General features: G+C 32.6%; 2 protein-coding genes across 3 annotated transcripts in view; both read right to left on the bottom strand.

The window, feature by feature from the left end:
* Window positions 1-15,593, bottom strand: part of LOC140441389 (uncharacterized) — a 427,170-nt gene extending 411,577 nt beyond the window's left edge. Inside the window, exon 1 of the mRNA XM_072532097.1 lies at window positions 15,338-15,593. Within this exon, the coding sequence (XP_072388198.1) occupies window positions 15,338-15,593 (256 nt within the window). The remainder of the gene's footprint in view (window positions 1-15,337) is intronic.
* An 11-nt stretch (window positions 15,594-15,604) lies between these two features.
* Window positions 15,605-16,482, bottom strand: LOC140441390 (uncharacterized). 2 transcript variants are annotated; one of them, XM_072532099.1, is made up of 2 exons: window positions 16,151-16,482; window positions 15,605-16,086 (listed from the first exon to the last, which is right to left on the bottom strand). In XM_072532099.1, exons 1-2 carry the CDS (start codon window positions 16,233-16,235, stop codon window positions 15,605-15,607), a joined length of 567 nt encoding a protein of 188 aa, XP_072388200.1. In that variant the 5' UTR covers window positions 16,236-16,482. The 2 variants fall into 2 exon arrangements, with proteins under 2 accessions (XP_072388200.1, XP_072388199.1); XM_072532098.1 differs by having other exon boundaries at window positions 16,139-16,480.
* Between the last annotated feature and the right edge of the window lie 6,873 nt (window positions 16,483-23,355).

Raw genomic sequence — 23,355 nt, 5'->3', positions numbered from 1 at the left:
GGGTGCAACTGCATTGTAAATTTTCAAAGATTTTGCAACTTCTGTTGTCTTAAACAGTAGTGGTGGTAGTACGGTAGTGTAAACGCATGTGCGCTACAGGGCTTTTGAATAAACTCATTTTTGGTTCTCCTTTTCCATTGCAATTTTCTGACAACCAAAATTTTCATAATAATGAGGTGAATGAGGTCCGACAACTGACACAGAACACATCAGAGCTACCACAATCTAAAATAACGTATGGTTGCCTACCCTATATTCCAGTTCTCACACCTAAGCTATGGAACATTTTCAAAAATGTTAGTGGCTTAAAAATTGCAACTAAGAATGTGAAAACGGTATCGAAGTTGTACACAAAGACAAAGGATCCTTTCACAATACAGGAGTCATCGAATGTTGTTTATTCTATACAGTGTGCCAACTGTAAAAACGTGTATATCGGAGAATCATCTCGTAATTTTCGCAATAGAGTAATATCACATAGCAGCGAAATAAAAACCAAAAAGATAAACGCATGTGCGCTCACAGAACATGCATTAACTTTAAAACATGAATTTAATTTCGAGGATTCCTGTATTCTGGCTAAAGAAAAAAACCATTCAAAACGTGTTTTCTTGGAAAGGTGTTTCATAAAATCTAATACGTCTTGTATAAATAAAAAGTCAGACATAGATAAATTGAGCAACATTTATTGTTACTTACTGACAAAACATCAAAAAGAAAATAAAGATTTACTTTTACATATACACACCGTAATACACCAGCATACAAAACATGTTGCATACTATCAAGACAGGTTTAAGATACTACTTCCATTAATATAATAGCAGGAACTCCTAATTACTTTTTAATGACACTATTTTTGTTTTTTTCTGTTCTCTATGGATCAGTCAAAACACACCATGAAAAGATGTCACTAACAAAATTTTAACTTTCCAACTAAATTTTAAAATGTATATTGTCCATTATTTTAAATGTTATATTTTATATGTGTGTTTTTAATGTTGAGTGTCGTAGCTTTAGAAAAATAATCTCAACGACTAGTAAGTTGTAATGACAATTTGAGATATGTTGTAAATATTTACACTTTCTTCTAATTACAGTGTCTTGAAGAAGGAATAAAAGAATTCCGAAAGCTCGACCAAAAGTCAAAAGAGTGTTTCTATAACATCCCGGCCAAACCTACTGACTGCAGCCCTAATACACTGTGTTGTTTGTTTATATCGACAGTCAATAATATCCAGTATTTCTTATATATATATATATATATATATATATATATATATATATATATATATATATATATATATATGTTTTGGAGTCAATAAAAGGGGCTATTGGCTAACTATTTTTTATCTCGAGCTTTCAATTGTGTTTACAATTATTTTCAAGAGCTGCTAAAAAATATAAAATATCTTACAAAGTGGAACTAGAAAAAAAATTATATTAACTCACCAAATAAAATTAGTTTTGTTAATAAATTGCTGTTAAACATATTTAAAAAAAACTATTCTAAAAATTTTCTTATCTAATAAATGTTTCTTAAATTTTGTAATATAATTTGGAAAAACTTTTTTAACACAAAAACAATTGAATTTATAAATAAGTTAGAATAGCGAGCAATTACAAATAAGCCTCAATGTCATAAATGCCAACTTAAAATTTTTATTCTTGGCAATTATATTGGCAAAAACTAAAATTTTGTTTAAAAATTCTTTCTGGCTCATCCCGGTGTCCCGGGATGAGCCAGATCTCAAATATCGTCGTAAAGAAATGGATGATGCAGCACGGACTGAAACTTGCGACAGAGAAAACCGAAGCCATCATTCTGAAGGGGACAAGGAACGGGCAAAATATTGAATTGAAATGTGCGGGTGCATATCTAACATCCAAGAAACAAGTAAAGTATCTAGGAGTGACATTGCACCAAAATGCAAAATGGGGGAGCACGTGCAGGAGGTGGTCCGGAAGGCTGCGAATAGTGCGGCTGCGTTGGGGAGGGTGATGCCAAACATTGGAGGACTCAAATCCCAAAGGAGGAGGGTCTTACACGGTGTTGTACAGTCGATCGTTCTCTACGCGGCACCAGTCTGGAGCGAGGCGGTAGAGATAACGGCCTATAGGAGTCTCATGACACGAGTGGACAGGACAAGTCTGTTGCGAGTGGCATGCGCCTACAGGACTGTGTCTGCGGCAGCCTTATGAACCATCACTGGATGTGTTCCGTTGCATGTTTTGGCGGTAGAAAGAAAAGTAGTTTATGAGAGAAGAGGCCCAAACCTTACTGTGGCCGAGAGAAGATAGGAAAGGGAAAAGTAAGTTGAAAGATGGCAAGAAGAATGGAACAACACGGAAGATGTAGCACAGTGGACGAAAATGCTGATCCCGAACATAAGAGATTGGGTGGACTGTGACCACAGGCGACTGGATTATTTCCTGACGCAGGTGCTCACAGGACACGGGTGTTTAAGGGCCTACCTCTATAGGATCGAAAAGGCCGATACAGATGAATGCCTATACTGTGGATACTCGGACACTGTGACACATACGATGTTAGATTGCAGCAGATGGATAGTGGAAAGGAACAGAGTGGAGAGAGAGACAGGTGTGAATTTTGTTACAGTGACAGAAATGATTGAGAGAATGATTGAAAATAAATTAGGTTGGACTAACATACACAGCTATATTCGTGCAGTGATCAAGAAAAAGGAAGAGGAAGAAAGACAGCTGGACCAACGCTAAAGGTAAGAGTGAATGATGCTGAAAGGTGAAGCTAGAAAAGTGGGTCACACTGTATGAGTTAGAATGCGTGAGTCAGACTGTGGGGAAGGAGGAAATGCCCATCTGGGAATGATGCTGAACTAGGAGCGATGAGTATCTTCTACGCGCTACCTGGAACGAGACAGGGGCCTCCTTGCTGATGAATAGAGTGTGAATGTGTATGAATGGAGAATGAATGAATAAAGGTAGTGCTTCGGAAGTGATGCCGGCCTTACAGCGACCATTCCGCTTCCGGATCGCTGGATGACATAGGAGGGTATGGTTTAGAAGGTAGGCGTTCGTCGTAGACTCGGCAACGAGAGGGCATTTTAAAGTACCTCGGGAACTATCGCCGGGAGTGCGAAGAACGAATCCTGCAATAAAGTTAGTCAGGCGACAGTAAGGTTAGTCAGTGAATTATGTAAGTAATTAGTTACTACATTTGTTACTTGTGCCCTAAGAATATCTTTAGATTCAATTGATACCTCATCGATATTTTCTACATCAGCTAAAAAAATATCTAACTTAAAATCTGGGGGTGTACACTCAACACTAAATTTTGGACCAAGAGAGAGAAAATCAGACACTTGTTTTGGAAAGTCAACGCTGGACAAGTTTTTGAACCATTTGTCATTGTTTAAAGGCATTTATATATAGCATCAGGCAGGTATATAAATTACCATTCAAATCATACCACCTGTCAAAAATATAATACCGTACTACTAGGTATGAAAAACAGGATAATGTCCATTGTTGATGACAACCTTTTACAAAAAAATCTGGACATATTATACAAAGTAACAACGGCTATCAGTGGCGGTTGGTATATAAGTGCTGCGGAGCTGCAGAACCACCAAAATAATCCAAACAAAATTACTTTGAAAATTAAATAAAAAATATCACTACTTATAAAATTTAAATTCATTTAGATGGTTTTCGTGCATGGCCGCCTTTATTTTAATCTGTCGTCCGTCGCATTTCATGGCGACAGCAAGTCCCACTTATTTGACCGGACCGGTGCTACTCCGAGCTGTGAACTGTTAAAGATATCCCCGATAACACCCGCTCAACCCCTCGCCAACACTTTTCAGGCGACGACTGAAAGCAATATTTGAGCTGCATTTGTCGCAGTTCGAACTAGTGTGTACAAACCTACGTTTATTGTAATTTTAAATAATCGGTGATCGCGACGCGACGACTGTTAAAATAAGTTGTCCTGCACGTAATTCGGTATTTATATTAAGTATATGAGAATAAAAGTGCTGTTCAGGATGGATGTTATTTATAATTTGATTAATGTTAAGAGATTCTTTAAATATTCTTATGACGAAAAACTAGAATTAAAATGCAAAGGACGTCCTTTGTCGGATATTAAAATCGTAAAAGAAGGATCAAGCCGAGAAAAAAATTACAAACGACAATTTAATTGCGATATTTATACGAGAAATAGTTGGATATGTGGCTGCAACAGAAAAAACGCTCTTTTCTGTTTTCCTTGTGTACTCTTTGGAGGTGATAAGTCATGGACGCAAGTTGGTGTAACAGACTTAGTACATTTAAGTGATAAAATAAAAAAGCACGAAACTTCTAAGCATCATTTGCACAATCAAATGGAATATGCTTTATTAGGCTCCGTGAATATTAAAGAACAGTTAGATTCTGCATACTGGATAAATATTCAAAAATTCAATGAAGCTGTAACAAAAAATAGGTATGTTCTCTCAAAAATTATAGACTGCATAAAATTTTGTAATGTTTTCGAATTGGCGCTTCGGGGACACACAAACATCCGACAATCCTGGAATTTTTCGCGGCCTCATAAATTTTACTGCTGAATTGGATAAAACTTTAGCACAACACTTGGAAGAATCGACGGTTTTTAAGGGCATTTCTAAAGAAATTCAAAATGATATTTTGGACTGCATGTTCGAATTATGCCAGGATAAAATTTTGGAGGAAATTCGGGAATCTCCATATCTAGCTGTCATGGCCGACGAGACTACAGACATTTCAGCAAAATCACAAATGGTTGTAGTATTTAGATATTGTCGAAATGGAGCACCGGTAGAACGATTTTGGACATATTTGGTACCTTCAAAATTTAGATACTTTCAGATACTTTAAGCAAAAACATTTTCAGTGTTTTGGATCCTATCCTGGAAAACTCAAATAATAAACTAATTGCTCAGAGTTATGATGGGGCAGCGGTCATGTGTGTACAGCACGCAGGAGTTCAAGCCAGAATAAAAGAAAAATATCCATTTGCTCATTTTGTACACTGTTACGCGCATCAATTAAATTTAATAATGTCTAAGACTTGTTCCGAAAACTCTCAAGTTTTTTTGGAAATTTAAATGAAATCCCTACCTTTTTTAAAAATTCGCCACAACGAGTGGCAGTTTTAGATAAAATCGTCCAAAAGAAAATTCCTCATGGCGCTCCAACTCGCTGGAACTTCAATATTCGAACTGTTAATGTTGTGTTTGAACATCGATCTTCTTTTATCGAATGTATGGAAGAAATAGAAGAATCGTTTGATAAGGCAGCTGTCTGTAGTTCAGCGTCTTCCATTCGAAGAATACTAGTGGATCAAAATTTTGTTTTTTGGTTAACATTTTTCCATCGCATAATGCCACAAGTAGACGTTTTGTATAATGCCCTTCAAAAGACTAAAACGGATCCTTTGGAAATCAATAAAAAGGTGACAGATTTCGAAAGATAGAATTCAGTTAGAAATTCAATAGATGATACCATTGACCAAGGTTCTAGTTTATGCGTTGAGCCATTACCAACTAAAAGGTTATGGAAGGATAACAGTCCAGTAGGTCATCGGAGAGCATCTATCGAAGTTTGTGATATAATCATAAATTGTGCAAATGATAGATTTGCTTTTAAAAATCACCTACTTGCAACTTCATTGCTTTATCCTGAGCAATTTGATAATTATTGTGATAATTTCCCAGATGATAATTTAAGCCTGACTTGCGCGTCATATCCAAATTTAGATAGGGAGCGCTTGAAGACTGAATTATCTGTTATTTATTTTAGAAGAGACTGTAGAGACATTAATGGGGCAATATCTTTTTTAAAATTTTTAATTGAAAATAATTTAACCGAGCCTTTTCAAGAAACTGTAAAACTGCTTTAAATTCTAATTACAGTGCCCATGAGTACGACAGAAGCTGAAAGGTGCTTTTCGAGTTTAAAACGATTAAAACATTCTTGAGAAATTCCATGACTGAAGACTGACTTGTAGCATTAACATGTTGTCAGTAGAAAAAACACTTATAAAAGAAATACCAAACTTTAATGAAAAAGTTATAGACAAGTTTGCTTTAAAAAAAAATCGACGAATCGAGCTTATTTATAAAAAAAAATAATATATTTGGCTCTGTGTGTAGTTAGTTCGTAAGACCCTATAATGCAATTATTGTTGTGGCGATTTTGTTTGTAGTGTTTTTTCGTTTGCATTCCTTAGTTTCACGTATTTATCGATAAAATTCTACTAAAAACATAAACTATAAAACAATTACTAGTGTGCCATAATGTACCATTGCTATTTTTGATATAATTGGATTTATCTTCAATTTGAAAAGAAGAAAATCGGTAAGTTCTTTATTATTTTTTAATAGATATATAATGAATAAATATATGGTGTAAAATATCAAACTAAAAGCCTCGTTGTAAAATACAACGATTAAAAGATATTGAATTAAAAAAAACCAAAAAATACTGCAGAACTACCAAATTTTTGAGTCACCAGTCGCCACTGACGGCTATCCTAAACAAATTAAAAAAACTGATTTGCAGCAGTAATTTCTATGATGGTCCGGTCCATGATTCTAACAACAAATCAATTAAATATAAAAAACTCCTCTTTATTAATGGTCTAACTCATTGTGTCATATAAATATTCAAAAATGTTCCTAATATTAGTATAGCTAAATATAATACCATGAACAGCAAACAACTATTTTCAAAAATCAAAGACCCAGTACCAACCCTATATAAAAGTAATGGTGTTTATGAAATACCGTGTCCAGGATGTCAAAATAGCTACATTGGCCAAACATCACAATGGCTAAAACAACGCATCACACAACATAAAAGTGATTGCCGCTTGGGAAAAAATACTTGTGCAGTAGTTGAGCACTATGAAAATACCGGTCATATGCTTGACTATAACAAAGCTCGCATTTTGGCACAGACTGATAACTACAAAAGTAGATTATTTCTTGAGATGTATCACATAAACAAAAATACAAACACTTTAAATTATAAAACAGACACTGGACAATTAAGCAACATATTGTAATGTATTGAACAAAATTTATAAATATTCAAAATAGCTAACTTAATAACAATGAACCTTAATAATTCATCAAAGAAATATCATTCTTCTAACGTTTCTTTTATTTTATTGTTGTTTTTATTTGTACATTTGAAATTTTTTTTTATCGTACTGCTGTGGGGAACGTGCTTAGGACAGTTTAATCTTGACATTCAAAAGTTTACATACTTCAATGTTAGTTTTATTTGTGAAATCTTTTAATTTCTGTCAGTGTTTTTTAAATCTATTTGTACATCATTTGTTTGTAATGTTTCTAATTGTTTCACAGTTTACTCCTGATGAAGCTATAAAATAAATGGCGAAATATTGAGTCTCAGAAAAAAAACAAAGATATTTATTATAGACCACTATACCCGATATTTCCTACAGATTTATAAATTATTTTTTGGTCGAAATAATCACTTTTAATATTTTATTCTGGGTTTTTATCAAGAGATCAGCCAAATATATGGAACAAATATTACAATATTAATGAAGCAATGGGCAAAATTAAACATAAGGATGGCAAAATTGAACAACAGAAGAATTTTTTTATTACGTTGTAGAACATCTAATATTATGCCTGAGCACGTTCGTGTGTATGTTATCTACGCAAGTAATTACAAAGTTTTAAATATTAAAGTAGATAAATTCATTAATGAGATCCATAAAAAACATTAAATTTAGAAATAGGGATAACTTGCAATAATGTTTCAAATGTGAAGAATGATATTAATAAGATTAAGTATGATTTGCAGCAGTTTGTTTCTACTAACATATTAACTTAAAAAAGAGTTTTTCAAATGTGTTCAACAAAGTGAAACTTACTAACATAAAAAAATGTGAACAGCTAACTAATAACTTATTTTCCAACCATTTATTTTTAAACAATGACAAATGGTTCAAAAACTTGTCCAGCATTGACTTTCCAAAAGAAGTGTCTGATTTTCTCTCTCTTGGTCCAAAATTTAGTGTGGAGTGTACACCCCCAGATTTTAAATTAGATATTTTTTTAGCTGATGCAGAAAATATCATCGATGAGGTATCAATTGAATCTAAAGATATTCTTAGGGCACAAGTAACAAATGTAGTAACTAATTACTTACATAATTCAACATCTAAACGCCCCACAACAATGAACAAAATGTTTAAATATGTAAAACAATATTTAAAGTTACATTCAGACGTATACATTTTACAATCTGACAAAGGTGTATGTACGGTAGCTATGAACAAACAGGAATATATCGTCAAAACCTTAACGTTATTAAACGACAAATCGACATATAAGGCTTTGGACAAAGATCCTACGTCAGTGATACAGAGAAACTATAATGACTTAATAAAAATCTTAAAAAACCAACATCAACTTACTGAACAAGTTGCAAAAAAAGTTGATAATTTATGACTCATGTTTCCCTAAACTTTATTGTTTGCCTAAAATCCATAAATTGGGCATTCCTCTCAGGCCTATTGTAAGTTCTTTAAAATCCACTACTTACAACATTTCTAAATTTCTTGCTGATATATTCAACGATGCCTTTGAATATCACAATAATTATAATTCTAAGGACACATTTACTTTTGTCAATGCTGTTAGGGAATGCAGTTACCAAATGATTATGTTTTAATTTCTTTAGATGTGGTGTCTTCATTTACAAACATTCCACTAAATATGGTCACGTACATTATAGAATTAAATTGGAACCTTATAAAAGACTACACGACATTATCAAAAGACAATTTTCTTCAAATTCTTAGGTTCATTTTTAACAACACTTGCTTTAGTTTCAATGGTAAATTTTACTCTCAAATTTTTGGAACACCGATGGGTTCCCCGATTAGTCCAATCCTTGCAACTATTGTAACTAATCATCTCTTAGATAATGTGATTACACAATTACCTTTTGAATTACCATTTATATATAAATATGTCGATGACATCATATGTGCAGTTCCATCGTATCACATCAATACCACACTGAACATTTTTAATTCATTTAACATCTTCAGTTTACAATTGAAACTGAGACAAATTTTAGTATACCATTTTTAGACACAAGGGTAATAAGAACAAATGACAATATTTTGATATTGGATTGGTACCAAAAGTCGACAGCATCAGGCAGGTATATAAATTAATTTCAAATCATAACACCCGTCAAAAATATAATACCGTACTAAGTATGAAAAACAGGATAATGTCCATTGTTGATGACAACTTTTTACAAAAAAATCTGGACATATTATACAAAATTTTTCGTAACAACGGCTATCCTAAACAAATTTAAAAAAAAAACTGATTTACAGCAGTAATTTCTATGATGGCCCGGTCCATGATTCTAACAACAAATCAATTAAATATAAAAAAAACTCTCCTTTATTAATGGTCTAACTCATTCTGTCATATCCATATTCAAAAATGTTCCTAATATTAGTACAGTAAAACCTCCCTTAACCGAAACCTTTTTAACCGAAACCTTTTTAACCGAAATATTGTTTAACCGAAACGGCTGACAGTTTCAATAATTTCGTCAATAAAAAGTAAATGTTTGTCGCAAAACTTAAACAATTCCGTTAATTTCACTCACCGGTCTATGTGTGTTAGGAAATCACAAAAACCAAGAGCTCTAAAAGATATTTCCGAAAAAGCACTTTCAGTTATAGAAGCCAAAAAAGTTCATGGATGTCGACCACTTTATTTTTAGAATGGTTCGAAAATAAATTCGTCTCAAGTGTAAAATCCTTTTTAAAATCAAAAAACCTTCCCATCAAAGCATTGTTGCTTGTTGACAATGCGCCAACTCACCCTCAAAATCTACAAAATGGTGACAATTGTCAGATTTTTGCCACCGAATGTCACAAGCTTAATTCAGCCGTTAGACCAGGGAGTCACAGAGACATTCAAGAGACATTATAGAGGAGCATTCTTAAGACATCTGTTATTACAGGAGACGAATTAATCCAAAAGTGTTCCCGAAATTCTCAAATCTTTAACAATGAAACATGTTTATTGGTGAGCTGAGTCGTGGGACAAGATCAAATCTTTAACTTTGGAAAAATGCTGGAACAAACTTTTTGATGGGATGTCCCGAACTGAGATTTTGATATGACAACCTGAGCATATCAGACGACGAAGATAACGACCCAAGAGGCAACAGGCAGCACGAGAACGCCGACGAGATTTTCAACGCCTTAGAGGTAGGGACACGACTAGGTTCTTAATTTTTGTTGTCATTGTATAAAGTTTTGTCCTTTTCAGATTACTTTATGTTTCGTCGAACAATAGAATGAGGCAAACTCATGACGTTCTGCAAATGGACGATGGAGAGAGAAAAAAACATCGTTGTCAAACGAAAACGCAAAAGAAAATAGAAGATTTCTTTAAAAAAGCATGTTAAACTTGTTCATTTTCCTTAATTTTATTACTTTAAACTGGATCTACTTATTAGAAAACATTACGAAATCAACTCATAGTATTTTTTAATACCAATACTTTGATCAAGAATATTATAAAAAACAATATTATTTTTAACCGAAATTCTTGTTATCCGAAACGGCGCCCCCCCCCCCCCAATTATTTCGGTTAACGGAGGTTTTACTGTATAGCTAAATATAATACCATGAACAGCAAACAACTATTTTCAAAAATCAAAGATCCAGTACCAACAATATATAAAAGTAATGTTGTTTATGAAATACTGTGTCTAGGATGTCAAAATAGCTACATTGGCCAAACATTACAATGGCTAAAACAACGCATCACACAACATAAAAGTGATTGCGGCTTGGGAAAAAATACTTGTGCAGTAGTTGAACACTATGAAAATACTGGTCATATGCTTGACTATAACAAAGCTCGCATTTTGGCACAGACTGATAACTACAAAAGTAAATTATTTCTTGAGATGTATCACATAAACAAAAATACAAACACTTTAAATTATAAAACAGACACTGGACAATTAAGTAATATTGTAATGTATTGTAGAGATGTGTAGTTCACCATCGAAATAGTTCAAATGAACGATTCTTTCAACTGAACTAATTGAACTAGTTCATTAATTTTCATAGAACTACACTTGAGTGCAAAAAAATCGACTCAAAATTATTTTGCGAAAGTACATCTCCTGTTTCAATCTAAAAGGTGTAAATTTAATAATATTTATTGTACAATTATTATCCTCATTATTGAGTTTGAAAAAAGTTTTGGTTTTTGGTAAATCGGGCGACGTATTACAAATAAATAATGTAACACGTAGAGAGGGGGTCAGAATTTGACTCATTGAAATCGACACGCACCGACTTAACGCGTTCGGTTAACATCGTAGGCATCAATTTCCATAGCGATGCACTAAAACGTGAGTCAATTAAGTTCGCAACTGCATAACGAATGGATACCACATCTGTCAAAGCAGCTCAAGCAGTAGCATTATTGAGAGAAGACCTGAGCCAGAGGGCCGTGGCAAATCGACTAAATATAAGCCAATCTGCTGTGTCCTGAGTATATCGTCGGTACCAGGATACTGGTGATTATGTCCGCCGACAAGGAGGAGGCCGTAAACAAACAACAACGGAGAGAGATGATCGATTTCTTGTATCTAAATCTCTGAGAAATCGACATTTGACTGGTGCTAATCTCAAAGAAGAGCTTAGAGAGGTCCGAGGTGTGGTTACTAGCGTTTGGACAGTCAGAAGGAGACTTAAAGCAGCCAATCTGACACCAAAAAGAGCAGCTACAAGTCCCAAGCTAACTGCAGCCCAGAAGTAAAGGCGACTAGAATTTGCTCGCGAACATCTGGATTGGGACCACTATCAATGGAGTCAGGTATTATTCTCCGACGAAAGTAGGATCTGCCTACATGGCAACGAAAAGAGGTGTCGAGTCTATAGAAGGCCAGGAGAACGATTTGCCCAATGTTGTATACGAGAAATTGTGTCATATGGAGGCGGTTCTTGTATATTTTGGGCAGGCATTTCCATGGATGGGAAAATTGAGTTGGTTTTCGTGCCTGGTGGAGGACGTGGTGGAGGTTTAACGGCGGATCGTTACATCAGAGATATTTTGGAGGAAATGTGGTTTCATACGTGGGATTTATTGGTGATGCCTTTATTTTATTGCATGATAATGCACGATATCATACCGCACGAGTCACCACCACCTATCTGACTGAGATCGGTATACCTACAATAAATTGGCCTGCGTTGAGCCCGGACATAAATCCAATAGAGTATGTTTGGGATGAGCTTAAACGAAGGGTCCGAAACAGAAATCCTGCACCAAGGAGCCTAATGGAATTGAGGGCTGCGCTTAATGATGAATGGGAAGCAATGCCTCAAGAATTTATTAGAAAAGTCATCCGATCCATGCGAAATCGACTGAAAAGTCTAATTAGGAATAGGGGTGGTAATATCAGATATTGAAAAATAAAAAAATTCATTTCGTAATTGATGATTTCTCTGTTCATTACGTCTTTCTTGGGATAGTTCCAATGATGAATATTTGAGAAACTTTGTTCGAATAGCATATTGTTTTTATAATGCGTCTTCCAAATAATGAAATAGCGGTTTTTGTAAGTTCAATAATAAAGTTACTGTTTGCAAATTACATCTTGTTATTTTCATACTTCTTACATTAAAACAGAAGGTGTAATCTCAAATATCGCTTTTGAGTCGATTGTTTTGCACTCAAGTGTAGTTCACTGCGAACGATTTGCATTATAAATTGTGTCTCAACTTCTAAAGAAGAAAATAATGAATGAATGAGATCATATTTATCATTTTGTGAATGGGGTGGACTGACTAGTTCAAAAAAAGAAATGCTGATTAGGCTCAGATAACAGATAATAATTCTTATGAATGTGACAATAACATAAACAGTCTTATCTTAATGTCATAATCGTTCGGATCTTATGCCCATGCATTGGCTTGGACGTTGCCATGCTGCATTGTTTCTCGTATTGTAACTTTGAAATGAAAATTTTTAGTTGTGGTTAAAATGATTGATGCATTTACATAAAATATAATTTTATGTAAAAGTGAGAATGAAAATGTGTTATATAATGTTCCTAGAAAATTCACTGATTTTTTTCTATAAAGGTTCTTTTAGAAATAACCTAATTATAAATACCTATAAGTTTAAATATACGTAAATATAAAAATAAATCATACGTGAACCATATTTATATTTAAAATGGTTAATAAAAAACAAATCTTAATAATTTTTTGCAAATAAAAAAAATGTTTTGCAAAACATTTGAGAAATAAATTTAAAACATTTAAACCTAAACATAACATTGAAAGAAATGGTTCCGAACCCGAACTACTTGTACAGTAGTGAAAGACTGACTGAAAACCGAAGAAAACGAGCGGCCGGCGCCGAGCTTGTGTGATGATAAGACGAGACATCTGGCAACCAGTAACGTTAGGGTTGGATTTCGATTTCGGTCCTACAAATAGTTCTCTCGCGAACTAGTTCACTGGACTAGTTCATTTTTGTGAAATAGTTCCCTTGAACTAGTTCGTCTAAAAGAACTAATAAGCACACCTCTAATGTATTGAACAAAATTTATAAATATTCAAAATAGCTAAGATTCACCTTAATAACAATTAACCTTAATAATTCATCAAAGAAATATCATTCTTCTAACGTTTCTTTTATTTTATTGTTGTTTTTATTTGTACATTTGAAATAATTTTAATTTTTTTTATCGTACTGCTGTGGGGAATGTGCTTAGGACAGTTTAATCTTGACATTCAAAAGTTTACATACTTCAATGTTAGTTTTATTTGTGAAATCTTTTAATTTCTGTGAATGTTTTTTAAATCTATTTGTACATCATTTGTTTGTAATGTTTCTAATTGTTTTACAGTTTACTTCTGATGAAGCTATAAAATAAATGGCGAAATATTGAGTCTTAGAAAAAAACAAAGATTTTTATTATAGACCACTATACCTGATATTTCCTACAGATTTATATATGTATATATATATATATATATATATATATATATATATATATATATATATATATAGATATATATATATATACATATATATACATTATTAGTGTCTTGAAAAAGGAATAAAACCATTCCGAAAGCTAGAGAAAAAGTCAAAAGAGTGTTTCAATAACATCCTGGCCAATTTTCTGACTGCAACCCTAATAAACTGTGTTGTTTGTTTATATTATTTCTTGTATATATATATATATATATATATATATATATATATATATATATATATATATATATATATATATATACAGTATACTCCCTGTATAACGAACACGGTTATTACGAGGTTTCGCTTATAACGAGATACATTAGATGTCCCGTGAAATTTCTATTGAACTATAACCGTCTATAGCGAGGCAAATTTGGTTATAACGAGAGAAAATAAGATCCAAAAACGTGTTTTTTACGTGTGTGGTCGGGTCGTGGCTATAAATAAATACCTTTTCAAACAGTCCCTCAATAAACTAATCTTTAGAAAATATGATAGAATGATACTGGACTATTTAAAGCAGTTAAAAATGACAGAGTTCTTAAAATTGCAGAAGCAATAGTTTATGATATCCTTGAAAATACGCTTTATACATTATGTAGTTGGAAAAAAATATAAATACAGATTTTTTGTTTTAACGTATATCATTGATAATAAAAGTAAACAACTCTTTTATGCTTTACTATATTTCATTGACAATAAAAGTAAATAAATTTTTTTCAAAAATGCCATTCAAACAATATTTATTAGCATCTTATATTGCTCCGAATGGCTTCACTATAGGAAGTTAATGGTTTAGAAAACTACAGATTCATATGTATGCACAGTATATATTGTCTGATATAACGAGATCGGCTTATAACGAGGTAATTAGTCTGTCATTTCAGTTCTCGTTATAGAGGGAGTCTACTGTATATATATATATATATATATATATATATATATATATATATATATATATATATATGTATATATATATATATATATATATATATATATATATATATATTTGTATATATTTGTATATATAGATAATAAATTACTACAAATTTTGTAATTAGAATCCTAACCTCCGCTTTACCCAATTTATCTTTACCTCCTACCCCCGACCTAGTCTGTCTTAATAACAATGTCTTAACAGGTTTCTAGACAAAAAAAAAGTGACTATGTTTTATCGATATCTTATCCTTAAACACACACACACAAACACGTAATACAACAATATTATAACTGGTATAACATACCTCCCATACCCATAGGTGGTCCTCCATGGGGTCTTGACATAACCCCAGTGTTAACATTACTAGGGCAGTCATCAAATGGATTGGAAGCTACAATAGTATCACCATATCCTGACAAGGGTGGAGGCAAAAGATCTTGGACACTGGGAGGAGGTTGAATGGGTGCATTTTTCCTTCTTTTTTTAGGATTTGATGGAGCAGATGGCAAGTCTGTAGGTATATTAGGGACATTAAGACGAAAAGGAGGCATATGAGACATGTTTGTATTAACTATTTAAATAGTGGTTCTTGTAATTCTAATGTACCATTGTTAATTTGTTTGTATTGGAAAAATTTTGATGATTTAGTTCTGTTAGACCAGTATGTAATATCCTTTTGTAACAAAATATCTTTACCAGATACTGTTATATATCTTAAATCATCTAAATTTACTGGAGCACTATATTTTCCCACTGTTCTATTCACTGGTTTAAAAGCTAATGCAACAATATTATTTGGGGTCTTTCCAATTGTTATTAGTTTTTCTGATTTAGAAAACAGTTTAATGCCACCAATCTTTTTCCTTTTAGACTTAACTTCTGTGCCATCAGTTGCATATTTAAACTCATTTTCTAGCTTTTTATCAAGAAGCCAGCACAAACGTCTTGCTATATATTCTTGAAATTCTGGAGTTACTTTAAAATTGTTAAACTGATCATTCTCTCTTTGTTTTAAGCTGGCTGAAACATTCACGTTTTCGGGTTTTTTGCAGTCTAAAATAATATAGTATAAATAATTAATTCTAAAAATAAAATTCTAACCAACCCTTTTTCTTACTGTACAAATTTTCTTGAAGGAACTGACTATCTTGAGCTTCTTTTAATAACACCAAGTTTTCATCATCTGAACTATAACTGGACATTTTTCAATAAAAATGTGTTTCTTTCCATGTTTTTCTTAAATAATGTTTATTTCACTTTTTTTTAGTATATTTTGTATACTATGTCTATTTAGTTTCAGCATAAGCAATATATTATGTACTTATGGTTTAAATAAATGGTGATGGAAAACTGAGTATATTATTTATATACTCTGATGCTGATGAGTCTGATGGATAATATAATGTACCATGATAATTGTTGAGTTTACCGAATGATTTTAGCCGCAAATGTCAAACATGGAACAAAAAATTTCGGTATAGCAGTGTTGGCATGTTTTTATAATGTAGATGCTGTATGCTTCAAATATAAAAAGATAAAGCTTTAGAAATGTACATTTTGTTTATATTATGTTATAAGTTCTGCAATTTTTGATTTAGATAAAACAATAATGAGTACATATTTGTTTCTTTGGAGATTAATGGCAGTTAATTATTAGAAATTATTTTGGCAATTACCCTTTGATAGATTAGGGGATAGATTTGGCAATCGTCAAATCAGCAGTTGCCAGATTACAACAGATGTTTACAATTAATCTCCAAAGAGACAAATATTTACTTGTTATTGCTTCATATGAATTAAAAATTGCAGAATTCATAAAATAGTATAATCAAAATGCAGTTTTTAAAAGCTTTCTCTCTTTATATTTGAAGCATATAATGGACCGTGGAAGTGATGACGTAGATTTTATTGACATCTGTCAGTTTCACTTTCCAAACAAACCTTGTTTAGTGTGGATAATTTGTATTTTTCGTTATTTTTTCATTTTTTTTAAAGAATCTTTCCGCTTTTTGCAATATTTAAGTATTCTAATAGTTACTACAACAATTTTACAAGGTTGTGTAAATAATAAAGCATGTTGTTTTATAAAAATAACAATAAAATGCATGTATTAATAAAGTAAGGTTAGAATGTCTTTAATTTAAACTTTTAAACTATATTTCATAGAAATAGAACACGGAATTATGATGGTATTATCGTAAAAAACACTATACTTAAAAGAAAAAGCAGCAGAGGAAGCAAAATGTTAACTTTATAGAAATTAAAAAGTCTTGAGATTGGGCATTTCAACTTTTGTTTGGAAAGTAATTGACAGTTGTGACGTCACACTTCCACTGTCCATATTCACGAGGAACCGCAAAGTGGGCGACGCCTGGTGGTAGATTTCAAAAGCATCCACTTCGGGTAATTTATATACAGTCTTATTAAGATCTATTCTGTAACTTTTAACAAATCGAATAGAAATCACCAAGTCGAATCGTAATTACTCGAAATCGGAATGTTGGATATCTATCGCGTCGTTTTCGTGTTTGATTTGGCATTCTGTAACTCACATCGTAATCGGTGTAAATCGAAAACGCCAACTTCTACTTGACGCGTTCAGATGTTGGTGACAACCCGAATTGAGAAGCAGTGTTCCCAAACTTAAAAAAATAAAATCGGTAGAATTTGTTAAAAAAATCGGTAGATTGTGGTGTAAAATCGGTAGATTTTTCAAAATATACTATTTTGTTTAAATTTCATAATGTTTTGCAATTCGTTTATTTAAGAAAAAATAAAATATGTTTATTCATCTAAATCTAATAAAATAAAAAAATGAGAACCGAGATACTAAACTTAAAACGAGAAGGTTGGCACTGCTGGCATGAGAAGTGAAATAAGTGTTCTGTGACGTTATGTTACTGGAAAGAAGCTGGAAAGGCTAGTGCGGGCGAAAAATTCACCAAAAAAGATTATACTTCAAGCTTGTTGTCAAGTAGTTTTAATATGTTTTGGTTAAGTTTAAAAAGTTCGTTACAAGAATAAAACATAGCAAGCGGAACAGCAAAGAAAAAGACATCTGCTGAGCAGTTAAATTATTTAGTAAACTTTATCTAAATAAATAACACCACAGACTAAAAAATGAAGCAGCTGCAAAAATTAATCAACCGCTAATTTATATCAACAAGTCAACAAATAAATGTCAAAACAATAATGATACCAATGCGCAAGCGTCAAGACCAATTTCGATGTCGAAATTTGATCTCGACAGAGCTTCTCTATGAGTATAATTTCACTAATTGAGAGAGTGATTCATCGTTTAAACGCGCAGAAATGCGGAAAGACGTATGAAAATCCAGTGACGTACACTCACTTTTATTTTAACGTTAATTATATTTTATTTTTCAAATATTAATGTTCGAAATAGGCCACAATATATTTATTTACAAGTTTTTACTGACGTTTCGATCTCTATATCCAAAGACCGCTTTCAAAGATATAAATAATAGTTATATTTATTTTATTTGTTTATTATTATATATTTTTATAATCTTATATTGTTTATTTTCTTTTTTTTTCTATCTTTAAAAACGGAATAGAGATCGAAACGTCAGTGTATTAAACATGTAAATAGATATATTGTGGCTTATTTCCAACCTTCTCCCTAAAAATACAGAATGCCACAAACAAGAAGCTATAGAAAAATAAATATATTTGTCATTTGTATGTTTGAAAACGGTCTCTTTATAGAGATCGAAACGTCCGTAAATTAAACATTTGAATAAATATATTGTGGCTTATTCCCAACATTATTTACAAAAATACAGAACGACAAGCGAAAAGCCAGAGAAACTAAATATTACTATCATTTGTATAATTGAAACCCAGTAAGCACAAGTACGTACATAAGACAAACTAAGTACGTACTGATGGGACATAAAGTATGTACAATGTACGTACTTTGCTGTACGAAGTACGTACTTAATACGTACATAAGACGCACATTTTCCAATTTATGGTACATAACTAGTACGTACTGAAGGTACGTACCTAGTACATATTGAAGGTATGTACCTAGTACATACTACATATACATATTATGTACATACTATACACACTTATGATGATTTATGTAAATAAAAGTAAATATAGGTGAATATATCTTTATTATTCATATTTGAAGTACAAAAACAAGCAAAACTTATAAATCTTAAAGTTTACCAAATGGTTTTGTTTTAAATATACTTCTTTACCCACAAAATACATTTTTCAGTATGACTATATAAGTTAAAAACACTCGACTGAATAAGATAACAGGAAACCACACTATAAGCACGAACAAAACAAACAAACAAAAATAAGTAAACAAAATCTAAATGAAACTGTCTTGCAATGAATTATCACATCAAAACTGTACTCGAGGTGGAAAATTCCTAAGCAAACAAATTAGGTTAGGTTAACATAACCTAACATAATAAATATGTTTAGCTCTTCTTTCTCAAGGTACATACTTAAGACGTAATAGTACGTACTCTTCTGTACGTACTGGTATGTACCGCAGTGTACGTACTTAAAACGTACATTTTACATCATGTACGTACAGTACCAAAATTGTACGTACTCAAAACGTACTGTGCTGTTTGGGAAACGGTCTGTGGATATAGAGATCGAAACGTCAATAAATAAACATACGAGTAAATATTTTGTTGCTCATTCCCTACATTCCCCTAAAAATACAGAATGCCACAAACAAAACGTTATAAAAAACAAGTAATTTTGCAAAAAGTTTACTGATACCAACCGGCTGTCGCGGAAGTTACGCTAAAACGTCTTTTGACGTGACCCGTCCCTAAAGAGTTACACAATGAAATTTTTTTAAAACAAATTTTAAGACAGTTTCCACACCACCCCAGAGGTATGTCTTGTGGCGCGTTACTTTTTTTAAATGGGTGTTCGCCAAGAGCCATATTGTCTTATTAAATAAAATGAACAAAACACTTAAGCAGTATAAAACAAAACAAAATAAAATCCTATAAAACAAAATAAAATTCTATAAAAACAAAATAAAAATAATGTTTGATGTAACAAAACATTGTACTATTCTACATTATACTATTTTGTTTTTGGTTTTTTTATGCTGATGTTCTTATTAAACTATTAGAAAATATTAGTCGCTGTCTAAATCTGAAGATGCAGTGCTGCTATCGCTGTCATTACCTTCAGCACCTGGTGTAATTATAATTGGCTCTAGTAAAAATTCGATATGAGTGTCAAGTTCCCACATACGATGTTCTTCTTTAATTATGTGACCTATACATTTAGCCCATTTCTCTGGAGTAACATGGAGGATTGCTTGAATCAAAAGTTTCTTAATTTCGTTTAATTTGAACGTTTTGTTAGTGCGGGCTACTTCTACTTTCACTTGCGCCCAGATAAGTTCAATGGGATTAAGTTCGCAATGATAAGGTGGTAGACGTAGAACTTTGACACCACAATCTTTTGCAGTTTCATCTACAGCATATTTAAGATATTCACTTTTCCTTAACCGTGCAATGCCAAGTAGCTAAATTTTGAGCATTGATTCTTCGTATGCAATCCCCTTTTCTGTAAGCCATTCTTGAATCCTCCCTTTCAATTTATTTCATAATCACCTGTTTTTTTTTTCGACAAATTGAAGAAAACCATCATCAAGAAACCCTGTATCACTTGCTATATGGGTGATAATTAAACGCCGTCCCTTTTCTGATGGAGCTTTTAATCCTGTAGATCAGCCTTCTATAAATGCTTCGCGTTTACTTTTGACATTTAAATCTTGCCAAACTTTTCCAACTGTATGACCTTCGTTAATCCAGGTTTCATCCAAATAACATATTTTGCGTCCAGTGCTGCGAAATTTGCGTATTTCTTCTAAATATTTTCTTCTCCACACAATAATTTTATTTTTTTCTAATAGCATACTTTTTCTGTTGAGTTTTACATATCGAAAGTTCATTTCGCGCATGGTTCTGATTAAGACTCTACGAGATATCTTGGGTAAGGAGTCATCGTTTTCGAGCTCTTGAGAAATATTTTTCAGTGTTGGAATTTCACTCCGAAAATAAAATGAATGAATTTTTCGACGTATAATATTCCTTGTCTCGTCATCCAAAACAATGCTTTTCCTACCTCTAGTTTTACCTTTTTCTTGCTTTTTATTTTCCGATGTATTTTTAAGTACACGATAAATACAGCTAACGGATACTTTTGTTAAACTGCTACAAATGTCGACCGCTTGGCTAACATTTAATGCCATTTTTCTGCCGACAATTCCTTCATAAACGTTTCGTATCATTACCTTCTCTTCGGACGTTAACATTTTCCGTCTCTTTTGCGGCTTTTTATTTTTGGAATCAACATCAGAATTTTGCTGTCTTCTCTTGGAATAACTCGGTTTTTCGTCCAACTCCAATAAAACTCAAATCAAATAATCACAGAATATAACTAAAAATTTATTATAAAACGACAAAGTATAACACTCGTATTATCAGTAACACGTTTTATCAATAACACAAACTTATCGCATAAAATAAATTCACAAAATGCAACACATGCCCTACCCTCAGAAACGCCAATGTAAATGAACTATTGTTGATGGGCACTTGCTCGACAAAAACTAATTTTACGGCTTTCTGTGGGTCGGAATTAAAACGGAGTTCCGTCGTTAATTCCAAAGTTGCCAAACGATTGAAAAATACTGTTTTAAAATATCGATTTTTATTTTATAAATTTAAATATGTAACAAAACGGAACATATAAATAAAATTTATTAAATTACAATTTTGTACTTAATTTTTACTATTGGAAAAATCATGTTTTTTGGTATTTTTATGACGGTAATAATCGCTGCGTGGAAGAATACAGGTTTTGTATGACCATAATTACTACTTGTGAACAAGAATTGGCTACACTGTACGACAACTCCTGGTCAGTTTTTATATAGAGAAGCACAAATAAATATACTACTTATATATTGTGTAATTTCTTATGAGAAAACGCAAATTGCAATTGAGAAAACGGGTAGTTTTCGAGAGCCGCTGTGTACATTTAAATTTGAGGATATTCACCATTTAAAACGTGAATCACTCTCCCAAATAGTGAAATTCTACTATAGTCGAAATCAATTTCTACACAACATTCCGATAGTAGAGGTCGAGATGAGTTATAGAATACCGATTCCTACAAATTCTGATCCGACTTGCTGACCTCTATTCGATTTGACTCATTTCTATTCGATTTGTAGTTACAGAATAGGGCTGATTAGTGACCAGTTTATATTGTAATTAACAATGACTTCTACTTCAAAAAACTATTGCAGTGTTCCTCAATGTTCATCCTATTATAATTCACAAACAAAATTCCATACATAAAAGTTTGGCAATGCATTTTGCGAATTGGCAAACCTATAACCAAGTACCACCAAAAAATACCAGTACAAAAACCAATACTAAACGCTCAACTTACAATCAACCAACAGAATATCGAAAGAGTCGAGCAATATACATATCTAGGCACCAATTTAAATAGCCAATGGGACCACTCAACAGAAATTAAACAGCGAATAATAAAAGCAAAAGCAGCATTCGTTAGAATGAGAACTATTTTCAACAGTCGAGACATATCATTAAAAACAAAATGCCGTCTATTGAACTGCTACATATTCACAGTTCTGCTCTACGGAATGGAAGCATGGACACTGACTGTTGCATCTATGAATCGGCTCGAAGTTTTCGAAATGTGGTGTTATAGGCGCATCTTACGTATATCCTGGGTTGACAGAGTTCCTAACGTGGAGACCGTCAAAACTAAAAAGTTGGAATATCTAGGACATGTAATGAGAAATCAAGAACGTTACGGCCTTCTCCAGCTGATTCTCCAAGGGAAAGTAAATGGTAAGAGAGGACCGGGAAGAAGACGCATTTCCTGGCTTCAAAATTTACGAAAGTGGTATAACACGACTACCACTGAACTGTTCTGCGCTACAATAAACAAAGTAAAGATAGCCGTGATGATCGCCAACATCCGGAACGGATAGGCACTTTAAGAAGAAGATAACCAAGTACATGACTGTGTGCATTTTACATTTTATAGAGAACGACTACTTTCCAAGTAAGTGTTGACTAAAATATTATTTATATTTTAATATATTTATATTTAGTTTACTTTATAGTAACACCTGAAACTAAATTGAGAAGACTGAAGAAAGATGCTGTTCCATCAGCTAAATTGCCCCAAAGGTCTCATGAAGTTATTGGTAAAAAACGTAAAGCGCAATTTACAAAATATAACGTGGAAAGCTCAAAAAAC

Source organism: Diabrotica undecimpunctata, chromosome 5, assembly GCF_040954645.1.
Source record: "Diabrotica undecimpunctata isolate CICGRU chromosome 5, icDiaUnde3, whole genome shotgun sequence".
Taxonomy (NCBI): Eukaryota; Metazoa; Arthropoda; class Insecta; order Coleoptera; family Chrysomelidae; genus Diabrotica; species Diabrotica undecimpunctata.
The sequence above is the reverse complement of the archived record's forward strand: the minus strand, read 5'-3'. Positions and strand labels throughout refer to the sequence as shown.

Coding starts and splice junctions, on each gene's coding strand:
- LOC140441390 (XM_072532098.1), bottom strand. CDS start 16,235: ATGTCCAGTTATAGTTCAGATGATGAAAACTTGGTGTTATTAAAAGAA. Junction 16,087..16,138: donor TTTGTACAGTAAGAAAAAGG/GTTGGTTAGAAT, acceptor ATATTATTTTAG/ACTGCAAAAAACCCGAAAAC.